This window comes from Hydra viridissima, unplaced genomic scaffold (genome assembly GCF_058129835.1).
Source record: "Hydra viridissima isolate aposymbiotic clone 2 unplaced genomic scaffold, HvirCarnegie_v1 scaffold_1, whole genome shotgun sequence".
In the NCBI taxonomy this organism is placed as follows: domain Eukaryota; kingdom Metazoa; phylum Cnidaria; class Hydrozoa; order Anthoathecata; family Hydridae; genus Hydra; species Hydra viridissima.
In genome coordinates, this window is record NW_028324300.1 from 27,163,767 (window position 1) to 27,187,304 (window position 23,538).

Here is a 23,538-nt window from a genome sequence, read left to right on the forward strand (position 1 = left end):
AAGGAAATCCTGGGAATTAGAACGCTTTCACCAGCGCCCTTTTCAGTCAGAATTGTTGCCTCAATGGTGCTGCGTAGCATTCTTTTCACACACATTCTTTAACACTTCAACAGGAAAATGAACTGCATCAGATTCCTCAACAACAGCATCAATTGACTCATATAAGTTGGGTTCACCTGGCAACATTGATAAAATCATATCACTTATATTATGAACATCATCATTTTTGGCAGAAAGAATTGCTCTTTCTGTCAAACAAATTAAGTTTTGGTAGTTCATTTCCACACTTGGATACACAACATTGATAAGGTCCTCAACTGACTGTACCAAATTGCACAGCTCATGAATCAATTGAATTTCATTGTTAACATTTTGAGGAAACCTGCCATCACCAATTTGCAAAAGAACATTTGGAAAATTGTCAAGATTGCTGTCACTTCCCAAGCTCACTCGCATGTTTTGGGTCAGGGTCAATGTCCTTGCGTGTCTCCACAAATGTGACATTTTCAGACATGCATTGACTTCATCTGCAGGTGTGGACTTTGGGATGACCGGCAAGGTTTGCCGGAAATCCCCACAGAGCAGAAGTAAAGTGCCCCCCATAAGTATGTCATTTTTTCTGAGATCTTTTAGAGTTGTATTTAGGGCTTCGATAGATTTATGGTGTGCCATGGTGCACTCATCCCAAACAATCAATTTACAATCTCTAAGGGTGTGACCCCTACCGCTATTCCTTGATATATTGCAAGTAGGATTGTCTAACCTAGCAATATCTAGTGGAAGTTTAAATACAGAATGTGCTGTCCTTCCGCCATCCATCAAGGTTGCAGCAATACCAAAAAAAGCTACAGCGACAGCTATCTCTCCCCTAGATCTTACTTCAGCCAATATTAGGTTGGTCAGGAATGTCTTGGCTGTACCTCCTGGAGCCTGTAGAAATATTATGAATCCATCCTCATTTCGTAATGCATCAATTATTGATGCATAAGCATGTCTTTGATCATGATTGAGTAGAAGCCTTTTTTCAGCAACATATGCTTGCAAATCTTCTGCATTGTAATTAATTTCCCTAAGGTAGTCACTGTGAAGCGCAGCACCTTGGTTGCGGACTGGAGAAAGTAGGCCTAATTGCTGCAATGTGCTGTTATTCATGGACTCAAATTTATCTTCGATCAATATCAAATCCTCATTTATATACATCTTCAGAATATTCAATTTCAAGATCTGGATTTTCTCGCCTAACCCTTTCAAGAATATACTCACTCAATGCTTCCTTGTACTTGTTCCACAACTCTGCCGGATTTGAAGGGTTACATGTGCTAATTATAATTGCAAATAAGTCTCGCATTTGTGAAGGTAAAGATATTTGTTTAGCCTCATTCAAGCACTCATTCCAATGGTTGTCCCCCTCCAAGAGTCCCAACATTTTACATGCCTACGAAAGGTTTCACACACGCGATTTTCAATAGTTTTCACCTCATCAAAAGACCTTGGGCCTCGCACCTTGTTTAGCAGTGACGGCAAGAAATAGCATTCCTTGTTTTTGGGGTTCACCACATACACTCTTCCCAAGGCCTTGCCTGCTTTTCTCCTTGACCAACATTTTTTACTTGCATTCCAGGTAAAATACTTGGGAACTTCCACATAAAGCAAGTTCCTTGCAAGTTCATCAACTGTACAAAGCTTGAAAAATGCCGTCAGAGGTGTCACGTGGATTAGCTGATATTTTGGTATCATTCTGCTCCGTGAAGTACACTCTTTGGCCATTTTCCAGGTGCACTTAAAGGTGCATCACAGTAACAGAACGATGATGTATGGAGAAACCAAATAGCCTCCAGAATGATTCATTGCTACTCAAATATCTCCCAAATTCGTAGTTACTCACCTCGTCATTGGCTCTTGAGCCAGCAATGCCAAAAGCAGCCCTGTCACTTCCTTTATTCACATACTTGCAGATATATTTGATAGACTTTACACTACTACAAAACTCAACATTAATGTAAGCATTAAACATTTTAGAAAGCACAGGGGAGTAGGGAACAACCCAACTGTTGTCAACTTCCATTTCCACGTTTCCCCGCAATCTTACTTTGGCTGTAAAGCCACCATCTAATGGAGCACGACGTCTATACAATGGATAGCCATCTGTACCAGTTTGAGTCTCACATAATAAGTTACGCGGATACTTTTTTGTGCACTTGCCATCCTGCACACATGGGGCTTGGAGATTGTAGGGCCATGAACCATATTCTTAGTTATAATTGCAAACAAATTTGGGTCCACTTCAGGGTTAGGCAGTTCTGCAGATATCACACTGTCAATCTGAGAAGGGTGAATTTTTGACTTTAGCCGAACTAAATTGTGAGAGTGGGAGAGACCACGCTTTTGCCACTCAATTGTGTTCACCCATTCTTGAACCTCTCCAAACAAACAGTCTTTCAAAAGCCTCTCTAAACTTTATTTGCTTTTGCTCAAACACTCTGGCAATCAAATCATGACGGTGGCTAGCCTCTTGACCATTTGCCGATAGCTCGCGAATTTCTAACCACGCTGGGTTACACGTGAAAGTAGCAAATAAGTCTGGCCTTCCAAACTCACGCACATAGGTCAATGCATCCTGAGAGTACTCATGCATGTGGCGAGGGCTACCAGTAAATGAAGATGGCAGAATGACCAAAGAGCCCACATTCGTCACACTACCATCCGAAGCATTAGCATCCCTAAGGTGTATATACTCTTCAGCCCTCAATTGTTTCTGATTTAGGCAAATATTTAACAGTCTCTCACTCTGTATTTTTGCACACATATTAACCACAAATTGCTGAAGCAGGTTGCGACAATTAAGCAGGTAGTTCTGCTCTTCATCTCGAGCCATTAAACGATATGCATAGAAGTCCATGGCAGACACTTTCTTAGAAGTTTCTTCACCACTAATTGGATTTACCTGTCTGAGACCAAAATTGTATCCATCTTCTCCGTAGGGAAAAAGAAGAGGATACTGCAAAGCATCATACCAGCGATGTGTTTCAATGATACGCTGGACTCCTGCATTTCTTTTGTGAATAACAGTGTCACGTGTTCCAGTCTCTTGGCCAGAAATCACAACTGCAACGACATCAACTTGTGGAGCATTGTAACGTCTCTCATGCTCACCGGGGGGCCGCCTATCAACCTTGATAACAACCTTATACTCATCAGAAAGCATTCTAGAAAGAGCTACCTCAAAAGTATGCACCAATGAATTGCACTCGTGAAGCATTCGTTGCAGATTTTCAACAATTTCACGATTTGTACCTGACAAATATGAACACCTTTGAGAGGCAGCATCTCCTACAAAGTTTAATTGTAAGAATTGCGATCCCTCTCATGGTAAAAGCGACCCTGCCAGATGGTACACTTGGCCCTGGACTGTAAAGGTGGACTGAAATCCAGAGTGATCAACAATATTTGTCGCACCAAATGAGGTCATTTAAAAGCAAGAATTATATTTTCTCATGTTTTTCAAAAAAATCCCTCGACTGGGGAGTTTCACCTTGGGTGAGACGTAAAAGTTCAGGAGGTGGTGGTGCCAAAGAGCTAAATTCACCTTCCCACTGTTGCAACATAGTCCAGGGCGCTCACCCTTAAACGTTCTTGCTCTACAGAACTTATAAATCTTATACATTTTACCGATTAAAGAAAATGTGCTATAATCAACTGTAGGATCATACATAAAGCCATCAATTTCAACAGATCGTCTGGCCCTGGTTGATCATCTGAGCTGCTCTACTCTTTGCCTCTGTTCAGTAAGAAAAGTTTCTCTTTCATCAAGAGTCTGCAATTGTCTCATCTCTTTCTCTCTTTCTCTACGCACATTATTTGAAGCCTCTCTTTCAATTTCAGTCTGAGACACTCTAATTTCAAGCTCTCTTGCTCTGCGCTGTGCTTTGGAGGATCTTTCTTCCTCAGTTTGGCATTGAGTTAATTGAAGACGTCTTTCTCTGCGCACATTATTTGAGGCCTCTCTTTCAATTTCAGTCTGAGACAATCTTACCTCAAGCTCTCTTGCCCTGCGCTGTGCAAGTAATGCCTCTCTTGCAGCCGCAGTTTGAAGCCTTCTCTGTTGCGCTCGCCGTTCCCTTTCTCTCAACAGCCTTTCATTACGCTGATCAGGAGTTTCTCGCCTTCCTGGCCTTGAATCGATTTCCTTTCCTCTTCCTCGGGCCATCCTTTTTTAATAAATAAGTATAAATAAGTTTTAAAGTTGTTCCACGGCTTCATAATCCTTTTCAGCCAATAGTTACTAAAAAACTGAGGTAAAAGAGAAAAACATTTCTATTGCCGTTTATTTTTTCACCTTGCCTAATTTTGTCATGTCAGATTGATAAGCTGACTTAAGAAATCATTACAACTTTATAGGTCAAACAATGTGCTTACATAAGCTGTTGCAATCCAAGGACTTTCAGTGAAAGGGACATAGTTATAGAAAATATTGCGCTCAAACAACATGGGTCAACCACTTATTCTCAAAATGTTAAGCTGTGAATTAAAATTAAATTGATAACTATCCTCTCCAACTGGCTGAAATAAAAATATGACCAAATAATAGTTTCTCTGCATGGGGCAGATAATGTACAAAACCAAACAAAGCCTGTTCAAATCATGCAAGACCAAGTTAAAGCATTAACTTTATTCCAGCAAGCAGATCCATGAAGGCTTGAAAAGAGCAAAAGAAACATAGATAAATTCAAGATTTTATACTCAACCAAGTGTCATTGATTTGCGTGAAGAAACTATTTACGGCGGATTTGATTGACGTAGTTTCTTTTATATGTTGTAAATATAGTTTAAGCGGTTTTTTTTATGAGCATATTTGAGGTTCTTTGTATAGTATAAATTAAAGGAAAACTATTTGTAAAGAGAGAGTTATTTTAGGAGAAGAGAAAATGTAGAACTGAAACGTTGTGTTCGCTGCAAGAAAACAACACAAAGGCACAAAATCCCAGGGACAATCCCTTTTATACAAAGTAATAGATTCAAAGTTTAGTTACCAAATAGTGAGCCCAAAAAAATCTATTTGATTTTGCAGTTTCACATATTTTCACACTTTATGTTGGCTGAAAATAAGTCACAGGATCAAGTTAGCCTTTCAAATCTGATGAGCAAGGGTGAGCTAAACATTCATTGGGTTCAAGAAGTTTAGGGAAGTGAGCCAGAGAGCCTATTAGATTTTACATAACCGTCAAGAGGTTAGCTACAATTAGCCCCTGGATTTTTTAAAATATTAGGACGCGGCCGAACTCAAAAGAAAAAAAAAGAAAGAAAGAATTTAACTTCCTCAAACAACTCCCTGATTGTTTATCCTGAAAAAAAATTCCTGAAATAAAAAACTTCTTTGGTATTTGAACAGAACAGTTTTATTGTCCACCCGCCAAATCACAACACTGGACAAACAACTTAATTTAAATGCATTCTCATTGCTGCTTACTGCCCCTGGATCATCGTTTTTACTGGTCCGTATTACGCTAGTTTTATTTGTTTACTTTTGCAAAACTTATACAGCCTCTCGTGGGCTGATTTGTTTAAAGGAGGGACAATCCAACTGCCTTTTCTTCAATACATAACTATTCCAAAGAAAGAAGAAAGAAAAGACATTTTAATTTTTATTCTGACAATAAATTCTTCAGCCATTTTAAAATTAGTTGTCCGGTCGCCGAGGACTCGAATTGGACTCGGCCGGCGAAATTCAGCTGATGACTGGGAGAGAGCCATTTTGAAAAATCTCCGTGAACATTTCTTTAAAAAAAAAATAACTCAAGAACCGTTTGTCTGACCAAAAAGCTCAAAAAATTCAAATTCCTCAGAATTTAGAGTTCTACACTTTTAATTTTCTAAAGTTTTTTATTAGACTAACTGTTCTAGAGATTTTTGCATTTAAAAGTGACGTCGGAAAAAAAAGAAAAATTCTTTTAAAGATTCTGTTGTTATTAGTCTGTTTTAAAAGCTAAAACACAGCCTATGGCATTAGTTAGATTCCCACGAACTTTTTTAGCCATTTCTAATTAAATTTGATGGTCTGGTTGTCAAGAACTCAGCCCGGACACGGACGGTACAGTCCTTATATATATATATATATATATATATATATATATATATATATATATATATATATATATATATATATATATATATAATACAGTTTCTCTTGAGTTTTTATTGAATGATTTAAAGATTTTCTGAAATTGTTGTTCAAGTTTAAATATAAAATTGATCTTCATTACTCTTTTAAACATATGCAGAGAAACATCTACCAGAAATTCTTGGGAAAGGGGCACACCCAAATGGAGTGTGATTCAGAGCATAGCACAATTAAACAGAGCTTAAAAAAGAAAGAAATTTATCTTCCGACCGATTACATTAGGTGCACTAGGAATGCCCGAACCAAACCGTCACCATACAATGTATTTGAAGTGGATCACACTTTTGTAAAGAAGTATTCTGAAACATCGACATTGATATACTCATTAATATGTCCTGGACTTTCTGCCGGCGATCCAACGGTGACAAGCCTTCGATGTCTATGGTACAAGCCCAATGAAAAAATGTTCTACAAACTGGACTTTGACAAAGTTTAGAATCTTCTGCCAAGAAGACCAAAGAAAATTAACTTTCCGATTACTCTCAACCTTCTCTATCAAGACAGGCTAAAAATAAAGCCGAAGAAATATCAGTATCTTCAAGAGCTCAAAGACGCTCTGCCGAGTGACTGCTACGCTTTCTATGATAACTTACTTACTGAGCCTCTATAAACGTGTTTCAATTGCATAGGACCTTCCTTTTTTAATTTGATATTGTAATATGATTTTGTTTGTAATAGCGTTTTTTCAAAAGTCAAAATACTTTTAGTTCTTATTTTAGCATGATGGTGTTATAAAATGTAAGCCAGGAAGTTCCATAACGAACTGGCATTTTTTATTCACAAGGCGTACTGACCTGTCATTAAAACAAATTTGCATTTAGCAGTCAAAATTTTTTTATTGTTTTTGCCCTAAAGAATATAAAAACTAGGAATTGAACCATTGATAAAAAAATTGATTTATCTTGTTTTTTTTCGAAGAATAAATTTAAACGTTTATCAACCCATTTATTTCTTGCAGAGTCTTTCACTACTTGCAAATATTACAGTTTTGACAGAAAATTGGCCTACTTATCCTTGAGGTTCGTAATAAATAGTTTGTTTTGTTATAGGTAGTGCAACTAATTGAGTTTAAAATCTAGAAAAGTAATTTACATAGAAATTTGATTCAAGGTAGAATTAACTATGTGATACAAAAATTAGGCAGCATCGCCGAAGTGACACAATTAAGTAAAATATTCACTTTCTTAAATTTAATTTACATAATAGTGTTAAAATACATACTTCACATATTAGTAAGCAGCTTATGTGCCTTTGGAATGAAAAATGCGTCATCGACTATTTCTATATTTATTTTCTGACTTTCGTTTACATCTCAAAATTCGGAGCGTTGGAAACCGTTTTTAGTTTCAAGATGAAACATTTTTTGTTTAAGATTCGAGAGGGAGTTTTCATTAATGATTGATGTTTGTTTTTACAACATTTTGTTAATTGGTTTTTTTTAGAAGTAAAAGTAATCCCGTTCAACATTCTTTAGAAGCTAACAGTAACAATAAAGTACTATAACAATAAAATCCTTTCAACTTTCCTAACCAGTGTTGTAAGAATGTTTTTTGTACTTCCAATAACACTGCAAATGTTCAAGACACGAATATTAGTAATTTATACAGTCACCTAGAACAAGTTCGTCAGAACAGATCGAAATCCATTTTCAACTAACATTTGTTCAATAAGTAAGTGTGTACGTTTTCTCATAGAATAAAGTCCATCTGTCAGGGAGATTTATATGCTTGTACCCTAAACACTAGTCTAAACTGTGAAAAACAAGTCTAAACATCGGTGAAATAAAAGTAAATTGGTTTTGGGCGAAGTTGAGAACGAACGTTATATTTTTTTTTAGAGATATCTTCACGTTGTAAAAAAATCATATCTCAACTGTTTTCAAACAAACATGAAATTGTTGTACAAACGTTGTTTACTTTTGCAGGAAAATTTACCTAGGATTTTTTCAGGTAGTTTCCAGCGGTAAAGTTTTCCCAATGAAATAGTATTTTACTTGAATGGAATTTACCTAGATCACGAAAATTACCCGGTTATTTACCCAGCTAAATTACCCGAGTAGTGCAAATCTTTATTGAACTGGGTATAAGTGTTTAGTTTTTGGAAACTTGCATTTTGCTACATTTTCAAGCAGCGATTAAAATTTAAAAATATCTTCCTTAAACAACATTAGAAACATTGCTTTACGCAATAATTTAGGAATTTCCTCCGCTTTAAGAAAAATTCCTGTCTGTCATTAACAATATCGTTTGTTTGTTTACATTTTGACTTAGTTTTACGTTTACCTCATTGATGCAAATCGACGTAATCTCATGAGTTAATAAATTATATGCTTTTTGATTTTTGATTAGAAAAACACAAAGAATAATGTAAATACGGAAATCAAATATTTGGAAAATTTTTTAAATATATATTCCCTCAGCAAAACCTATGTACATTAATTCTGATGATATAATGAACGAAAGAGGCTGTATATTTACAGGCTTCAGTTTAAGTTGTAACGAGAAATTTTCACGTGTGATAAGTTTGAGGCTTCATAATATTGCTGTGTTGTTGTAGTCGAATCAATCAAACTTTACACAAGTCACATTGGTAAGTAATGTATTCATAAGTAAAAACAATTAATGCGTTAATGAAGTTTCACTTTATTTGCATGCCTCTTTTTTTTTTTTTTTTTTTTTTTCGAAAAAAGAACATTTAGCTAAAATCGCACACCAAGTATAAAGCAAAGTTTAAAATGTATAAATGTAATTTACCGTAAAAATGAAGACTTAATGGTTAACATCACTTATACTTTAATTAGAAGTCGCTTTTTTCTCGTTCTTTTATCTATCCGTAGAAGTGGATGTCAAGTTACTAGGTAACTGCTGGCATTTTAACATCCACTTCCATGTAAGGAGATGTTAAAGTACCTGATTCTGGAGATTAGCCATGTGGTATATTTTTAACTGTTGGCAAAGTTTGCATGCTAATACTTACAAAATACTTTTTTTTCTATAGCTAAAAAAGGTCTTCAGGAGTTATCTATAAGAAACTTCAGGGAAATTTCTACTTTCGCTATGGCCTCAGAAAATAAAATCATGTATGATTCTTTAGTTTTAAAGCATCATGAAAAACCCTTTAAACAGTCCTATAAGCTACTTTCTGAGCAAGATTATTATTACTGTACTGAGCTGTCACAAGACAGTTTTTCTGCGTCCATGCGTAATCGACTTTGCTCGAAATCAAAAGAAACAAATTATTCTGTATATACTACCGATGATTTGACTTATCGCGTAAAAAACGGTTATTTGGTTGTTATTAACTGTGTAAATTTTAACGGTTGTTGTAAACCGCGTTATACAGCCCATAAAGATGCAAAAGAATTTATTGAATTCTTTAATGGTTGTAACTTTTCTCATGAATCATATACAGATTGCACTAGAGATAAAGTAATTACCGAATGCTGTAGAATTGCATCAAATGAAGCGATACAAGGTAATATTAATATTATACCTCTTTTTATTGCTGGATTTTGTAAATGTTGCTCAGGTTTTTATATATATATATATATATATATACATACATATATATATATATATATATATATATATATATATATATATATATATATATATATATATATATATATATATTATATATATTTATATATATATATTTATATATATATATATATATATATATATATATATATATATATATATATATATATATATATAGGTTACGACTGCATCGCGGTGCTGATATCAAGTCATGGTAATGAAACAGGTGTAATCTGTTCTGATAATGAAGTAATATCAATAAATGAAATCATTGAAATATTCAGCGGCAAACAAAGTAGAATCAAAGTTCAAACACCAAAACTTTTTTTTATACAAGCATGTCGTGGTACTGAGATTGATGAAGGCAAACTACCTACCCGATATTTTTCCGTACCTCTTTCACATGATTCAGGTACCAAACTATTGCTATCCTATACAAATGTACTTGTAGTGCACTCAACCACAGAGAATAAAAAAGCATTCTCATATACAAATCATCCCGATAAAAGAAACCATCAAACATACACAGTTGGTTCTTGGTTTATTGCTTGCCTTCTTTCAATATTTAAAGAATACTCTGAAAAAGAAGATTTATTGACTATGCTCACACGGGTAAACAAGGCAATGTGTCTCTATGGGAATGATGAGAAGATGAAGCAAATATCTTCGCAAGAAAATCAACTCACTTACATGGTTTATCTTACCAAAAGACATCATCAAAAAGTTCAGGAGAAGGGCATTTAGTAATGGTATTGCTCAAATAGACATTATGTTGTAAAGTTTTAACTGTAAGAAAATTTATTTATTAAGTAAATTTAAAGTTTTAAGGTGACTTCATTATAATCGCAAAAGTTATTCTTTGTTTTAAAATGGAATTGCCAATCCAAAAATAATTTGTATCTCTTTATTATTCGTCTTAAGTAGTACTCTTAAAATTATAATTTTACAAAAAGCCTTTAATACTGTTAAAATCTCAACAGCTCAATTCATATTTGATAATTTTAGCTTTAACTGTTATTTTAATAAAATAACTTTATTAGCATTTTCATTAACAAGTGATTTATTTTTTCAGAAATTTTTCAACTATAGATTGCGATATAAGTGTCAAACCATTAGATGCAGCTTTCTTTATCAGTTTTATGCCAGCATCTATAGCTGCAGATGCAACTTGATTTTCTCCATTGCTTGTAAACTATCGCATGAGTAACTTAGAAATGCTATCAAAAATCCAGCACCACTATAAACTGCTTTTTGAGGAAGAAATTCAACAGATAAGTGGCTTTATAGACAAAACTCTTTACAAGTCAACCCAGGAAAAAAAGTTCTATAGATTTTCTATAAAACTATTTTATTTCTATAGGAGTTCTCTAAAAATAATTGAGTTCTATAAAATTTCTGTAGACAAATTCTTAATGTCTATAGAAATTTCTATAGACTTCAAAATATATTTTGAATTTCTATAAACTTTAAGAAATTGTCTATAGAAACTTTATAGAACTCAATTATTTTTATAGAACTCCTATAGAAATGAAATGGTTTTATAGAAAATCTATACAACTTTGTGTCCTGGGTTCTAGAAACTTTGTCTATAGAATTGATCTAATATTAGATCATAGAGATATTCTGCAAAAGAACATGTGTCTTGAGAAAACAACGTCTATTGAATTTTAAATTGTGGATCTTTATATAAAAAATGGTTGTAACATATGTTACAATAATGTTTTATATAAATCATATATTGATATATATATATGTATATATATATATATATACATATACATATATATATATATATATATATATATATATATATATATATAATATATATATATATATATATATATATATATATATATATATATATATATATATAGATAGATAGATAGATAGATAGATAGATAGATAGATAGATAGATAGATAGATAGATAGATAGATACATAAATAAGCTAATTTCATATTTTTAAATAAATAATAGTGGAGCAGTGGCATCCCAATATCTAGGAACTTTTTCTTTTCAATTATAGTAGTTTATTTCTTTACAAAAGTAAGAAAACGTATAGAAAACAATACTTTTTGACCAACTTAATATACTCTAAACTTATTCTGAAAAAGTTAAAAACTCATACAAAAACGTTGGTAATTGCCATTCTTTCAACGCGATGACGAATTTAAAAAGTGAAATAAGTTATTAAAAAGTTAAACATGGTTTTCACTGCTGTTTAAATTTTTAAATTTTAAGCGGTTCAAAACTACCAAGCAATAAAAACCAGGTCTATAACTTAAACATATTAGTAATTTTTTTAAATTCGTCATTACGTTGAAAAAATGGCGAGTTTTAGCGTTTTCGTACGAGTTTTTAACACTTTCAGATTGGATTTAGAGAATATTAAGTTGGTCTAAAAGAATTATTTCCTATACTTTTTATTACTTTTGGACGACGATCTTTTGTAATCTGCAATAAAAGTAGGTGGGTACGAAAGGAAAATAGTGCCATTTATATAAGGAGGAAATAAACAAGAACACGTATTATTTTATGCGATTTATAAACAATTTTATTGGTTGTTAGAAATAGAACAAAATAACATTAATAACTATCGCTATTTTGCACAAAGCACAATCGGTTACACCTAATTTGACACTATTTATTTTTTTCAATTTTAAAAGTAACACAGCCAAAAAGAAAATATAACAAAAAAAGAGAAAAAGGTATAAACTCATTTTCTCAATTTCGATATAGAACTCAATTTCGATATAGAACAAAATAATTCTAACCTGACGATTTGTAACCTTTTTTAAAAATTCATTTTCTTATCTTATTGTTTATATGGTTTTAATCAAAAAAGAAGTAATAACTCGATTTTTTAGCTTTCAATTTTGGGTTTTTGAAGAAAGGTGAAAAATTTTTAAAATATGTGTTTTCACGGTTACAAAAAGTGATAAAGCTTAAAATGTCCACTTTTAACTCCTCCTAAACTTCTATCACATTATTATGAACGTATTGGGTATAAAACAAATAATTTCTTAGCTGCTCGAATTTGCTCCATTTTGGTTTTATGTCATTTGTTTAAAAAAAAAACATTAGAAAAAGCCCGGGGTGGGGGGGGGGGGTGGGAAGGGGTGAGAACAACAAATACAAGACTTCATTTCAGCATTTTTATAACTTGAGATCTTTTAAAGTTTATATATATACTTTAAAAGATCTCAAATATATATACACACACACTCACACACATACACACACACACATATACACACACCTTATAAACCAATATTTGCAACATTTAGTAATATAGCAAAAATTATTACTTAAAAAATATTTATTGTTCATCAAGTAAAAGGTTTAAAACTTCAGAAACTAAGTTAACAGCACTAATAGATTTAGTTTTTTTGAAGATGAATGATTTGGATCACTACGTAACAGCAGATAATGATATTGGTTTTCTATTGCATTTTTTCTAGAAATTTTACATGTATGGTTTAGTCTTGCATTTTAAATGTATTTATTTTGTGCTTCCTGTGCCTCTTCTGAGTATATACCTATTGGGAGTTCAAAACAATCAGAAATTTGATAACCATGTTCTAATAGCTTGTGTACTGTAGGTGGCATTATGTACCAGTTATATTTTTCAATTATTATTTCAGAAGTAGCTAAACAATATTTTTTGAAGGCCCCAAATCAAGGTGGTATCCACTGCACACAGCTTTCATTATATTTCTCAATCTAACAATTACTTTAGCATCAACTCCTGTAATGTCTGTAAAAGTATCTGCATTGTCAAATGCTCTTCTGGCTGTGTTACCTGTGTTTGAGGAACCATAGCCATGCTTTGGCATATCGACAACAAGGCTGAGCTCGCTTCTAAACCAATTCTGAATTTCATTTTTTTGCTCAATAACAGAAAGCTTAAGTTCTTTTGATCTTGCCTGATACTTTTACATTTTCATTTTATATCCTAAGTGTAGCACATACACCTGCCCTGCTATATATATATTTATTAAAACTTATGTTTTTAATCAGTGGCTTTTAAAAACAAAAATAAAAATTCTAAGCTTGAAACAACCTTCAAACTTTCCTCCTTTTTGTTCTTAATGAACACTCTATCCATTCTTTTTCTGATCGTCCAGTTTTTAAAGTTGAGTATTTTGATTCTGAAAATACTCAAGCTTTAGTATTTTGACTCTGAAACAACTCACTCTCTAACCAGGGCACTTCTTGTTTAATTAATCTTTTAAAATTACGAATATGCTTTGCATATTTAACTCTAAATTTATAAATAAAAAGTCTAATTTTTACTGAGAGTTCTGCATCAGACAGTTCTTCATTGGTTAGCAATTTATTTTTTGCTTCAGTTTCTAAAACGGCTTGCAAGTTCGCATGTTTACCACCAACTTTTTGTATTATGTTTATAAGTTCTAATCTTTTCATAATTAATCAACAACAAAGGCAAAACACCTGTATAATCTTCTAGATGCACACTTTGCAATAAATGTTTTATGAAAACAAAGCTATAAATTTTCTTTTCAAAAAACGACTCTATCTTGAGTTTAAATACAGTTTACATCTGTTTAAAGTAAAAAGATTGCACTAAGTTCACTTTCTGTTAAAAATAAAATCGGAAAAAAGTTTTGGCCACTTTTTCGCAATTTGGACTCATTGTGCGTCGCCAACGTCAAAGCTATTTTAATGATTAAATTTTTTTTTTCTTTTTTTTTTTTTAAATACTCTATTTTATTAAATTGTTAGAAAGTAATTATCATTTATATTTCTTTTATTGATAAAGTTATGAATTGAAAATTATTTATATGTGTATATAGTGTTAAAACATTTGAACTATTTCATATTTCTTTAAGAATTAAATTTTCTTTTTACTTTAAATTAAGTACTTATCATGTGGTTTCCCCCCAGGACAAAAATATATAGATTTTCTATACAAAAAATCAATCCTTTTTTCTATAGGCTTTTGGAACATATTTTCTATAGAAATTCAACTACTAAAACTCTTTAGAATATGCAATTGAAAGTCTATAGAAGTTTCTATAAAAAAGATCAATGCTATTTTCTATAGGCTTTTGAAACATTGTCTATAGAAATTTAACTACAGAAAGTCTATAGAAGTTTCAATAGATCGTATTTTTCGAGAGTGAATAGAAAATATTTTCTATTATCATTTAGATGGTCTATAGAATCGATGGAATATATTCCATCGATTATAGTGTATATTATATATTACATATATAATATACTACATATATTATAGACAATAAAATTGCTACCTATAGCATTTTCAAAGACTTTTTATGATATTCTATAAACCATCCGTATATTACATATGAGGAATTCTTGCTATTGGGAGAAAAAAAGAAAAAGTGCATTTGACTATATATTAAATAATCAATAGAGACAGAAATACACTATGTACATTGTTATAACATCTTTCATATTTTAACTCTTCTTAACATTCGACGCAATATTTAATTTTATTTTGATTGCTGTTTGCACATCCTTTGACGACACTCCCAGTATCAGACAGGCACAAGCTAAAAATACAAAAGAGTTCAATTATTTATTGATTTCTTTTGTTTAATAAAGAAATTCAAATGCTATAACTATTTACCAACAACACCATCAACGAGCTCTTGACAAATTTTGGGTTTTGCTACTTTGTCAGAGTAAGCATTACTTTGCTTACCAGAAAAACTGACATTTCTTAGATAGTCAGTGTTTCCCACCAATGATACCAAAAGATTGTGTACAAATTTATTTGTACCATGCGATTTGTTACATTTGCTGAATTTTACATGGTCAATGTATATTTTGTGACCTGGCACTAATTGTTTCTAAATTACAAAGTAAAAGTACTATGAATAAAATTTATATAATTAAAACATATAAATAAAGAAATAGATAAATTTTGTAACATGAAAATTCTTACTCTACTAGATCTATCTGGGTATTTGGTTCTTTCCAGATTGGTATGCGTTTCAGTAAGATTTGATTTAGAAACAAGACTGTCATTAAAAGCATTACTTTTTGTAATGCAAAATGAATGATTAAGTTGATCAGACATATCAAAAGAGTTGAGAGTTTGAGAGGTTGCTCTATTAGACCCATTTAAATTGCTGGGTCTCTTCCACTTCTGAAAAGATGAATGAAAACTTTGAGTTACATTGAAGTCACTTGCATATTGATTTGAGTTAGAGGAAAGACTTTTTGTCAATTTTGGTATATGATGTGTTAAGGAAGATAAATCATGGGGCTTGTTTAACTGCAAAACTCCATTGAATAAGTTCATCAAGTTTAATTTCTAAAGCAACTTTATCTGTATTCTAAAATAAGAACATAAAGGAATACTGAATTTAACTAGCTAAAATTAGAAGTATTATACAACACATGTACAATGTTTTCAATAACTTCAATGTTTTCTTCAACACGCAATCATTTAGTTTTTGCGCAACTTTTACAATCATTTTTCTAAAATAAGCTGATGAGTTTGATTGAAATATTTTAAAATAGTATTTAACATTTATAAAAAACAGTTTTTAAAAATGTTCATCATAACCAAACCATAAAAGTTATCTGATTTGGTAATGGTGGAACAACTTTTACAAGGGTGTTTGCTTGATTGTTCAACTCCACCAAATCATCTTAATTATTTAAAATATAAAATAGTATAATACTTGTTTCATTAAAAAAAAATGGAAATTTTACACCTGCATATAAATGTATATATATCCTAAATTATGCTTACCCCCGATTTTAAGACCTTTGCCTCATAATTTTTCCAAGTAGGAGAACCAAACTTTAACGCCTGGTTCTGCAACATTGCATTGAAATAACTTGATGACCACTGTACAACAACATTTTGTCCATATACAACTGGACCTTTAATTAAGTCTACTCGAACAACCTAAATGAAATTAGTTAACTAGTAATAAGTATTAATATACTAATGATATAAGTTTTCCCACAGAGAAATGGAAAACTTTAAATGAATTTTCAGTTTATACCAGCCAAACAAGAAATAAAATAGAAATAAAGTGCTGCAATAAAACAAATGATTAGGAATAAGAAATACTTTTACTATTACTAATTAATACTATTTTATTTTTTTTATTATTTGTTGTACATTAAATTTAATTTTGTATATATATATATATATGTATATATACAGGGGCGTGTACAGGAATTTTTTTGGGTAAGTCGCAATTTTAACCTCTCCCCAAAAATGTTAAATTTTAGCATCCCCCCCCTTCCTCATTGACAAACGCATTTATGAGGTAAGACGGCTTAGCAATCGCCCGATATTTTATCGCACATGATGCTAACAATTATCAAGCATCATCGTTTCGCACGCTCTTTTTTTAGAAGAAAATAATGATAACCATAGTCAGCACCAACGCTTAGCAATTACACACGGCCTATTCTTATATAAAGCAAAAAAAATTCTCTAAAAAACTGTGTAAACTTTATGTTTAAGAAATGTTTAATAAATACATACCAAACAGGGTGTATGTAATGAGAGAAGTCCGAATTTAATTTTTAATGTTTAAAACCCTTTCTTTCTTTTTATATTGTTCAAAATGCAAGTAATTAAAAAGATACACAGCTTTGTATAAAATAATTGGGGATGTCCATTGATATATTTTAATATATGCTTGTTGTTAATTTTAGTCTTCTCCTCCTGATGATAAATATCAATAGAATATGACTAAAACTTTATTCAGGGTGTAATTGAAAAGGGAAGTCCGGAATTTGTTCTTTAAGAAATAATAGCTTTTATTTTTTTTAAATAAATAAAAGAAAATATTTAAGAAATGAAGTACTTAATAACTTAATAAAAAAAGGTATGTCCATTTAAGTTTCTTATTAATTTGTTTAAGTTAAAAATTAAAACAACCTCCGTTTAAATATATAAATCGTTTTTTTAATAAACTTTAGACCGTTCTCGATTTATACAAGCACAATAATAAAATACCAAACCGTAAATCTAGCTGTTATCCCGGATTAATAACTTCTTACCATCCGTTCGAACAATTAACCTTGTATAGTTTGCTTAATTATTGCTTAAGTTTGCTATAACTATTCTCTCTGTTTGCTTTTATCTACCAACGCATCATATTTATTCAACAAAATATTGAAGTTGTGAAATATATATATATATATATATATATATATATATATATATATATATATATATATATATATATATATATATATATATATATATATATATATATATATTGGGTATGTCCAGCGACGTAGCAGACATCCCCTAGACACGCCCCTGTATATATATATATATGCGCTCTACAAAGACACTTCGGAAAAACATACTTTATGGACTTTTTTTAATGTAAAAACCATGCTATTAACGTATTGCTTTTGTAAGCTAAAAGATCATTAACTTATTATTCTCAAAATGGCGAATAGTAGGATTTTTAGTGGGATTTTTTACAACTTTGACTTCGAATTAGAGCACTTTCCGTTGATTTTCAGGTCCATGTTTTTATATTTTTCTGAATCAGTATATCATTCTCTATCACCATCTGCAATAAAAAAAGGGGGAGTGCAATAATGATTACATATATATATATATATGTAATCATTATTACACGTTGTGTATACTAAATAAATGAAGACTCAAATGTAAATGAATTGCTTCATATGTGGAAGAAATTAGCTTATTTTTACCTATTTGCATTGCATAACTTTTTTAGGTTTCATTTTTATTTTTAGTTTACCCACAACAAGCTAATATCATGGTTACTCCCTATGTTTCAACACATCCTTCAATTACTGGTCAACTGCGATTACCTCCGCACGGTGGGAAAACGAGAAAGTGTCAGGCAAACTGTTATAACTGGAAACAGTAAAAAAGAAAGCGACTTAGGCAATCAGGAAAAGAATATATAAATACAAGGGGCAAGGTTATTCAACCAAAAAGTATTAAAAATAAAAAAGGTAGTGGAAATTGTTGCAAGTTTAAGTGTTCCGTGAAAATTTCAGAAGACGAGAGAAAAAAATTATTTAATGGATTGTGGTGAATGTCTCAGATTGAAAAGCAACACTTTTTTAGTAAAACTACTGAGCGATTAGATAAAAAAACGACTCAGATCAATAAGTAAACAAATCAAGAAGAAAATATACTTATTTTTACAATTTCTTTGTTGATAATGTCAAACATCGTGTATGTAAGGTGTTTTATTTTTCTACATTAGACATCAGCAGCAGACAAATATACTATCATGAAAATAAGCTTGAAACTGGTATTCCTGCCCCTACAAAATGGGGGAAAAAAAAAGTTCTTGAAATGACTAAACAGAGTATAGAAAACCATATTAACTTGTTTCCACGAGTTGAGTCACATTATTGTCGAAGCATTTCCTGCAAACAATACTTTGATGGTTCATTTAATTTGAAGAAACTTTATGATTTGTATTTAACATATTGCACTCAATATAAAATTTTGCCAGCAAAGGAATGTATGTACCGCAATATTTTTAACACCAAATCTAATATTGAATTTCCAAAGACAAAAAAAGATCTATGTGATACATGCCACCAATTTTGCATTATTGAAAATGCAAAAGAAGAACAAATCCAAAAGTATAACAAGCATATTGCATCAAAAAATGAAACAAAGATCGAGAGAGATAAGGATCGAAAGTTGAAGTCCCCTACCACAACCAGTTTGTATTGATCTACAAAATGTCTTGAGCTTGCCAAAAAGTAACGTGGGAAACTTCTTTTATAAAAGAAAGCTCAGTTGTTATAATTCAACAGGTTACTCTTCGCTGAACAAAAAAGCATATTGTGTATTATGGCATGAAGGTATGTCTGGTCTTTCCGGTAACGATATTGCCAGTGCTGTGATATGTATGCTAAATCAAGTTTACAAGGATCTTCCTAATATTGACAAGTTTTTACTTTGGTTTGATTCTTGTGTTCCACAAAATAGAAAAAGTCATATGTCAGCTGCATTGCGTGAGTTTCTTATTGATCATCCAAATATTAAAATCATGGAACAAAAGTATTGTGAGTTAGGGCATAGCTCCATTCAAGAATGTGATAATATACATAGTCAGATTGAAAAATCATTACATTCGGCAGAAATATTCAGCCCTCCCGAGTTGGTAAAAGCAATATTGAATGTTAACCAACGTAAACCATATTTTGTATACCAAATGCAAAAAAAGGACATTCAATATCAAGAAAATTTCTCAAAAATTGCCTGTCTTATGAACTACAAAAAGGTTCCATACTTTAATGTCAAAACACTTGTATATAGTTCTAATGCTCCTGGTCATGTGTATTTCAAGAATCGTTTTACAGATATTTATAAGGAGGTACGGCTGTCTAAGCCAAAAAATACAAGAGGATCAGGAAGTAATCTTGAAGAACCATCAATTCCATCGGCATCTTGTTTTCGACATTATATTAAAATTTCCATTGAGAAAGTAAAAGACATTGTTTCTATGTTCCCATACATGCCAGCTGTAGATGTTTGTTTCTATAAAACATTATTTCAGTAGTTTTTTTTCAACCCTTCATCCGGAAACAAGTTTCATTTTAATTGTTTTACTTATATACTTTAGTTATGTTATACAACATTCAGTTTTAATTTGTATAAGGTTCATTCAAACTGTTATTAACATGTTATTCGTATTAAAAACTTTGTTTGTTTATTTTCAATAAATCTTTTTAGATAGAAATAATTTTCTTTAAACAACATAGCTCTTGTTAAAAGCTGCCCATCCTTCCAGAAGCAATATCAGTTGAATTCTGTCAAAGTAGCAATAAGAAAGCTAATTATATCATCCCATCCATTTAAGTTTTCCAACGAAGTGTTTTAGGTTTCTATATTTGCGTTTAAATCCCTAAGTTTAAAGTAATTTGTTGTAATTCATTTGCTTTTCGCAAAACGTTTAAATTGTATTTACTAAAACATGGAGATAGCACAAAATAATATTAACGCGAAATGTATCTATCGAAATTATCTCCAAACAGGGTCGGGCCATTTGAGCAATAGCAATTTGAGCAACTTACTTTTTTTTAAAACCAATAATTTTTTTTAGAATACAGGCAAGTATTGAAAAAAGTTTTCATTAATGAAAAATATATCGCCAATTCCACTGCATTACAGTGTAAAACTTCAACTTGATTTATCTCAGTTTAAACAAATGTAGAGTTTAAACAAATGTAGAACAAAATAATTCTAACCTGACGAAATGCTGTATAATAATATAAAAATTCTCTTATTTAAAAAAAATACAAAATTTCGTAAATTATTCTGTGAATTTTTATTTTATTTTTTAAACGCGATAAATCATTCCCAAAACATATAAAGGGGGTATTAAAAATTCTGCAAAATATTTTTTTCAGATATTGGGTAAATATTCTTTTAAATTGTAAAAAAAATATATATATTGGAATACTTTTGAAAAACGACTTTTGGCCACATTTTTGTGATTTGGATTCATAGTGCGACGGTGCTCAGCTAAATCTACCATATTAGTTGCGAGTGGGTTTCCATACTTTGTATTTAACTACCTTTTACAATAAGCAGTTAAGTACGAATAAAAATGACAGCTCTTGATCAAGAAGTAAATGTAATATATATAACAAAATCAATTACAAAGATCGCATGCTTTCGCTTCCCTATAATACAAGAAGCTGTTGCAAGAAACGCATTCTTCAAAAACAAAAAGCCATCACAAATAGCTCGTTGCATTAATAAGTAATGCAACACTAGCCCCCACTGAAGTGTCTTTATTCACTAAGGGTATATTCTTTTCATCTATAAAGGTTATATTTACATTGTTATTAATTTCTGGAGCCTGAATGGGTTTATGTTCTTCTAATAGATATAATTTATTAATTGGCCTTTTTATAACTTGAGGTTTATTAGTAGAAATACATCTAGCTTATGCTGCACGAATTAGATTATCATTTGATGGTATTAATTCCTGTACGATACCTAACTTCCATTCGCAACGTGACGTTTTCGGATCATCTATTATAACGACATCACCAATTCTAATGATGTGACCAGAGCTTTGAGACTTGCGATGTTTATGAAATTCTCTTAGTTCAATTAAATATTCATTTTTCCATCTCAGCCAAAAGTGCTCCAGAATGGTTTTACTATGATAATACTGTTTACTTAAATTATGTTCCTCATCAGAAAGGATATTTGAATGCGACGATTCTAAATTAAGTTTACGCCCAAACATAAGATGATTAGGTGTTAAAGATTCATTACCAGGTGTTCCATAAATAAAGGTAATAGGCCTGTTGTTTGTTCTGATTACGATTTCAGAAAGAATTGTAAGCATTTCTTCATAGTTTAATCTTGATGTTGTTAATATCTTTTTAAGAGTTCTTTTTGTTGTCCTAACCATTCTCTCAAAGAACCCACCCCACCACGGCGCTGCAGCCACATTAAAATGCCAACGGATACGCTTAGAAGAAACAAAAGCTTGGGTTTCATCTGCTGAGAAATATATGCCATTATCACTGACAATCTCATAGGGTGAACCATAATGCCCAATAAAACGACGTAGACAACGAACACATGACTGTGCAGAACAATCAGGTACAAGATCTAAATGAAGAAAACGTGTACTAAAACAAGTTACAATAAATATCCAAGATTTAAACATTTCATCTCCAAAATAAATATTTTTAACAAAAATAGGACCACAATAATCTACTCCGGCATATTTAAAAGCATAATCATCCTTTAGCCTTGACAAAGGTAAGGGAGGTGAAATAGGATATTTATAAGGTCTGCTATCATATCGTCTACACACATAGCATTTTTTGATAAGCTTCCTAATAGTATTTCGAGCTTTTGGAATCCAAAATTTGGAACGCAATTGAGTTAATGTTTCCTTTACTCCATTATGTTTTACTATTGAGTGGCAATGTAATATTGATAGTTCACTAAATAAACTTTTTTTAGGCAAAAATATTGGGTGTTTTGAATTGTATGGAATTGGGGCATTACCAAGACGACCTAAACAACGAACAACACCACTTTCAATGAAAAAACCTAAATCTTTCTTCAACTGACTATACGATTTTAACAAACTTATGTTTTTTGACTATATTTAATCCAAAGAGTTTTAGCTTGGTTTAATTCTATGGCATTAGGAGTAGAAGAAAACCCTCCCACACATATTTCCTTTTTAACTATACAGACAAAACGCAAAACAAATGAAGTGACTCTCAGAAGATGGTCATAATTTTTAAATCTCTCAATATGCATAATTTCTAAATTTAAAGGAGAATCGACAGATGTCATCAATGTTGCAACATTAGAATGGAATGATAATCCCTGCTTTTTGAAATCAAAGCATGGCCAGGAAACAGAACCATTATACAAAAGTTTGGCACCTTTGAACCAAAGTTCATTATTTTGAAAATCACTAAATTTACTCCCACGTGATATAAAGTATGCGACAAAAGTGCTTACATGTTTTTGAAAAATATTCTTTTTTAAAATAAATGATTGAAATACATGTTTATATATCAATATATATATATCAAAGTAAAGGTAATTCATTGTAGTTTTATGTTTTGAGCCTGAATTTAAATGAATGAGAAGTGTTTATAGCAAATTATTTATTGAAACAAAATGTCAGATGTAAACAGTTTTGTCGCGATTTATGCTATTATTAATTTTAATGCGAAATTAATAATAGCATAAATCGCGACAAAACTGTTTACATCTGACATTTTGTTTCAATAAATAATTTGCTATAAACACTTCTCATTCACATGAGTTAGAAGTGTTGCAGACAATAAAAATGGAGAA

At 31.4% G+C, this 23,538-nt stretch overlaps 5 protein-coding genes and 1 pseudogene across 5 annotated transcripts; 3 read left to right on the forward strand and 3 right to left on the reverse strand.

Moving 5' to 3' along the window:
• Positions 1-60: 60 nt before the first annotated feature.
• On the reverse strand, positions 61-1,152 carry LOC149894217 (uncharacterized). The gene has a single exon (XM_090077608.1). The coding sequence runs from the start codon at positions 1,150-1,152 to the stop codon at positions 61-63; it is 1,092 nt and encodes a 363-aa protein (XP_089933734.1).
• Positions 1,153-1,780: 628 nt separating this feature from the next.
• Positions 1,781-3,605, reverse strand: LOC149894218 (uncharacterized). Its single transcript, XM_090077618.1, has 3 exons — positions 3,533-3,605; positions 2,407-3,330; positions 1,781-2,250 (listed from the first exon to the last, which is right to left on the reverse strand). Exons 1-3 carry the CDS (start codon positions 3,603-3,605, stop codon positions 1,781-1,783), a joined length of 1,467 nt encoding a protein of 488 aa, XP_089933744.1.
• A 4,884-nt stretch (positions 3,606-8,489) lies between these two features.
• On the forward strand, positions 8,490-11,030 carry LOC149894219 (caspase-3-like). Its single transcript, XM_090076197.1, has 3 exons — positions 8,490-8,767; positions 9,176-9,652; positions 9,896-11,030. Exons 2-3 carry the CDS (start codon positions 9,235-9,237, stop codon positions 10,459-10,461), a joined length of 984 nt encoding a protein of 327 aa, XP_089932323.1. The 5' UTR covers positions 8,490-8,767; positions 9,176-9,234; the 3' UTR covers positions 10,462-11,030.
• Positions 11,031-15,325: 4,295 nt separating this feature from the next.
• Positions 15,326-16,595, reverse strand: LOC149894220 (uncharacterized). The gene is made up of 3 exons (XM_090077630.1): positions 16,468-16,595; positions 15,652-16,045; positions 15,326-15,556 (listed from the first exon to the last, which is right to left on the reverse strand). Exons 2-3 carry the CDS (start codon positions 16,009-16,011, stop codon positions 15,326-15,328), a joined length of 591 nt encoding a protein of 196 aa, XP_089933756.1. The 5' UTR covers positions 16,012-16,045; positions 16,468-16,595.
• Positions 16,596-18,219: 1,624 nt separating this feature from the next.
• LOC149894221 (uncharacterized) lies at positions 18,220-19,390 on the forward strand (annotated as a pseudogene).
• Positions 19,391-19,523: 133 nt separating this feature from the next.
• Positions 19,524-20,448, forward strand: LOC149894222 (uncharacterized). Its single transcript, XM_090076191.1, has one exon. The coding sequence runs from the start codon at positions 19,553-19,555 to the stop codon at positions 20,249-20,251; it is 699 nt and encodes a 232-aa protein (XP_089932317.1). The 5' UTR covers positions 19,524-19,552; the 3' UTR covers positions 20,252-20,448.
• Positions 20,449-23,538: the final 3,090 nt, after the last annotated feature.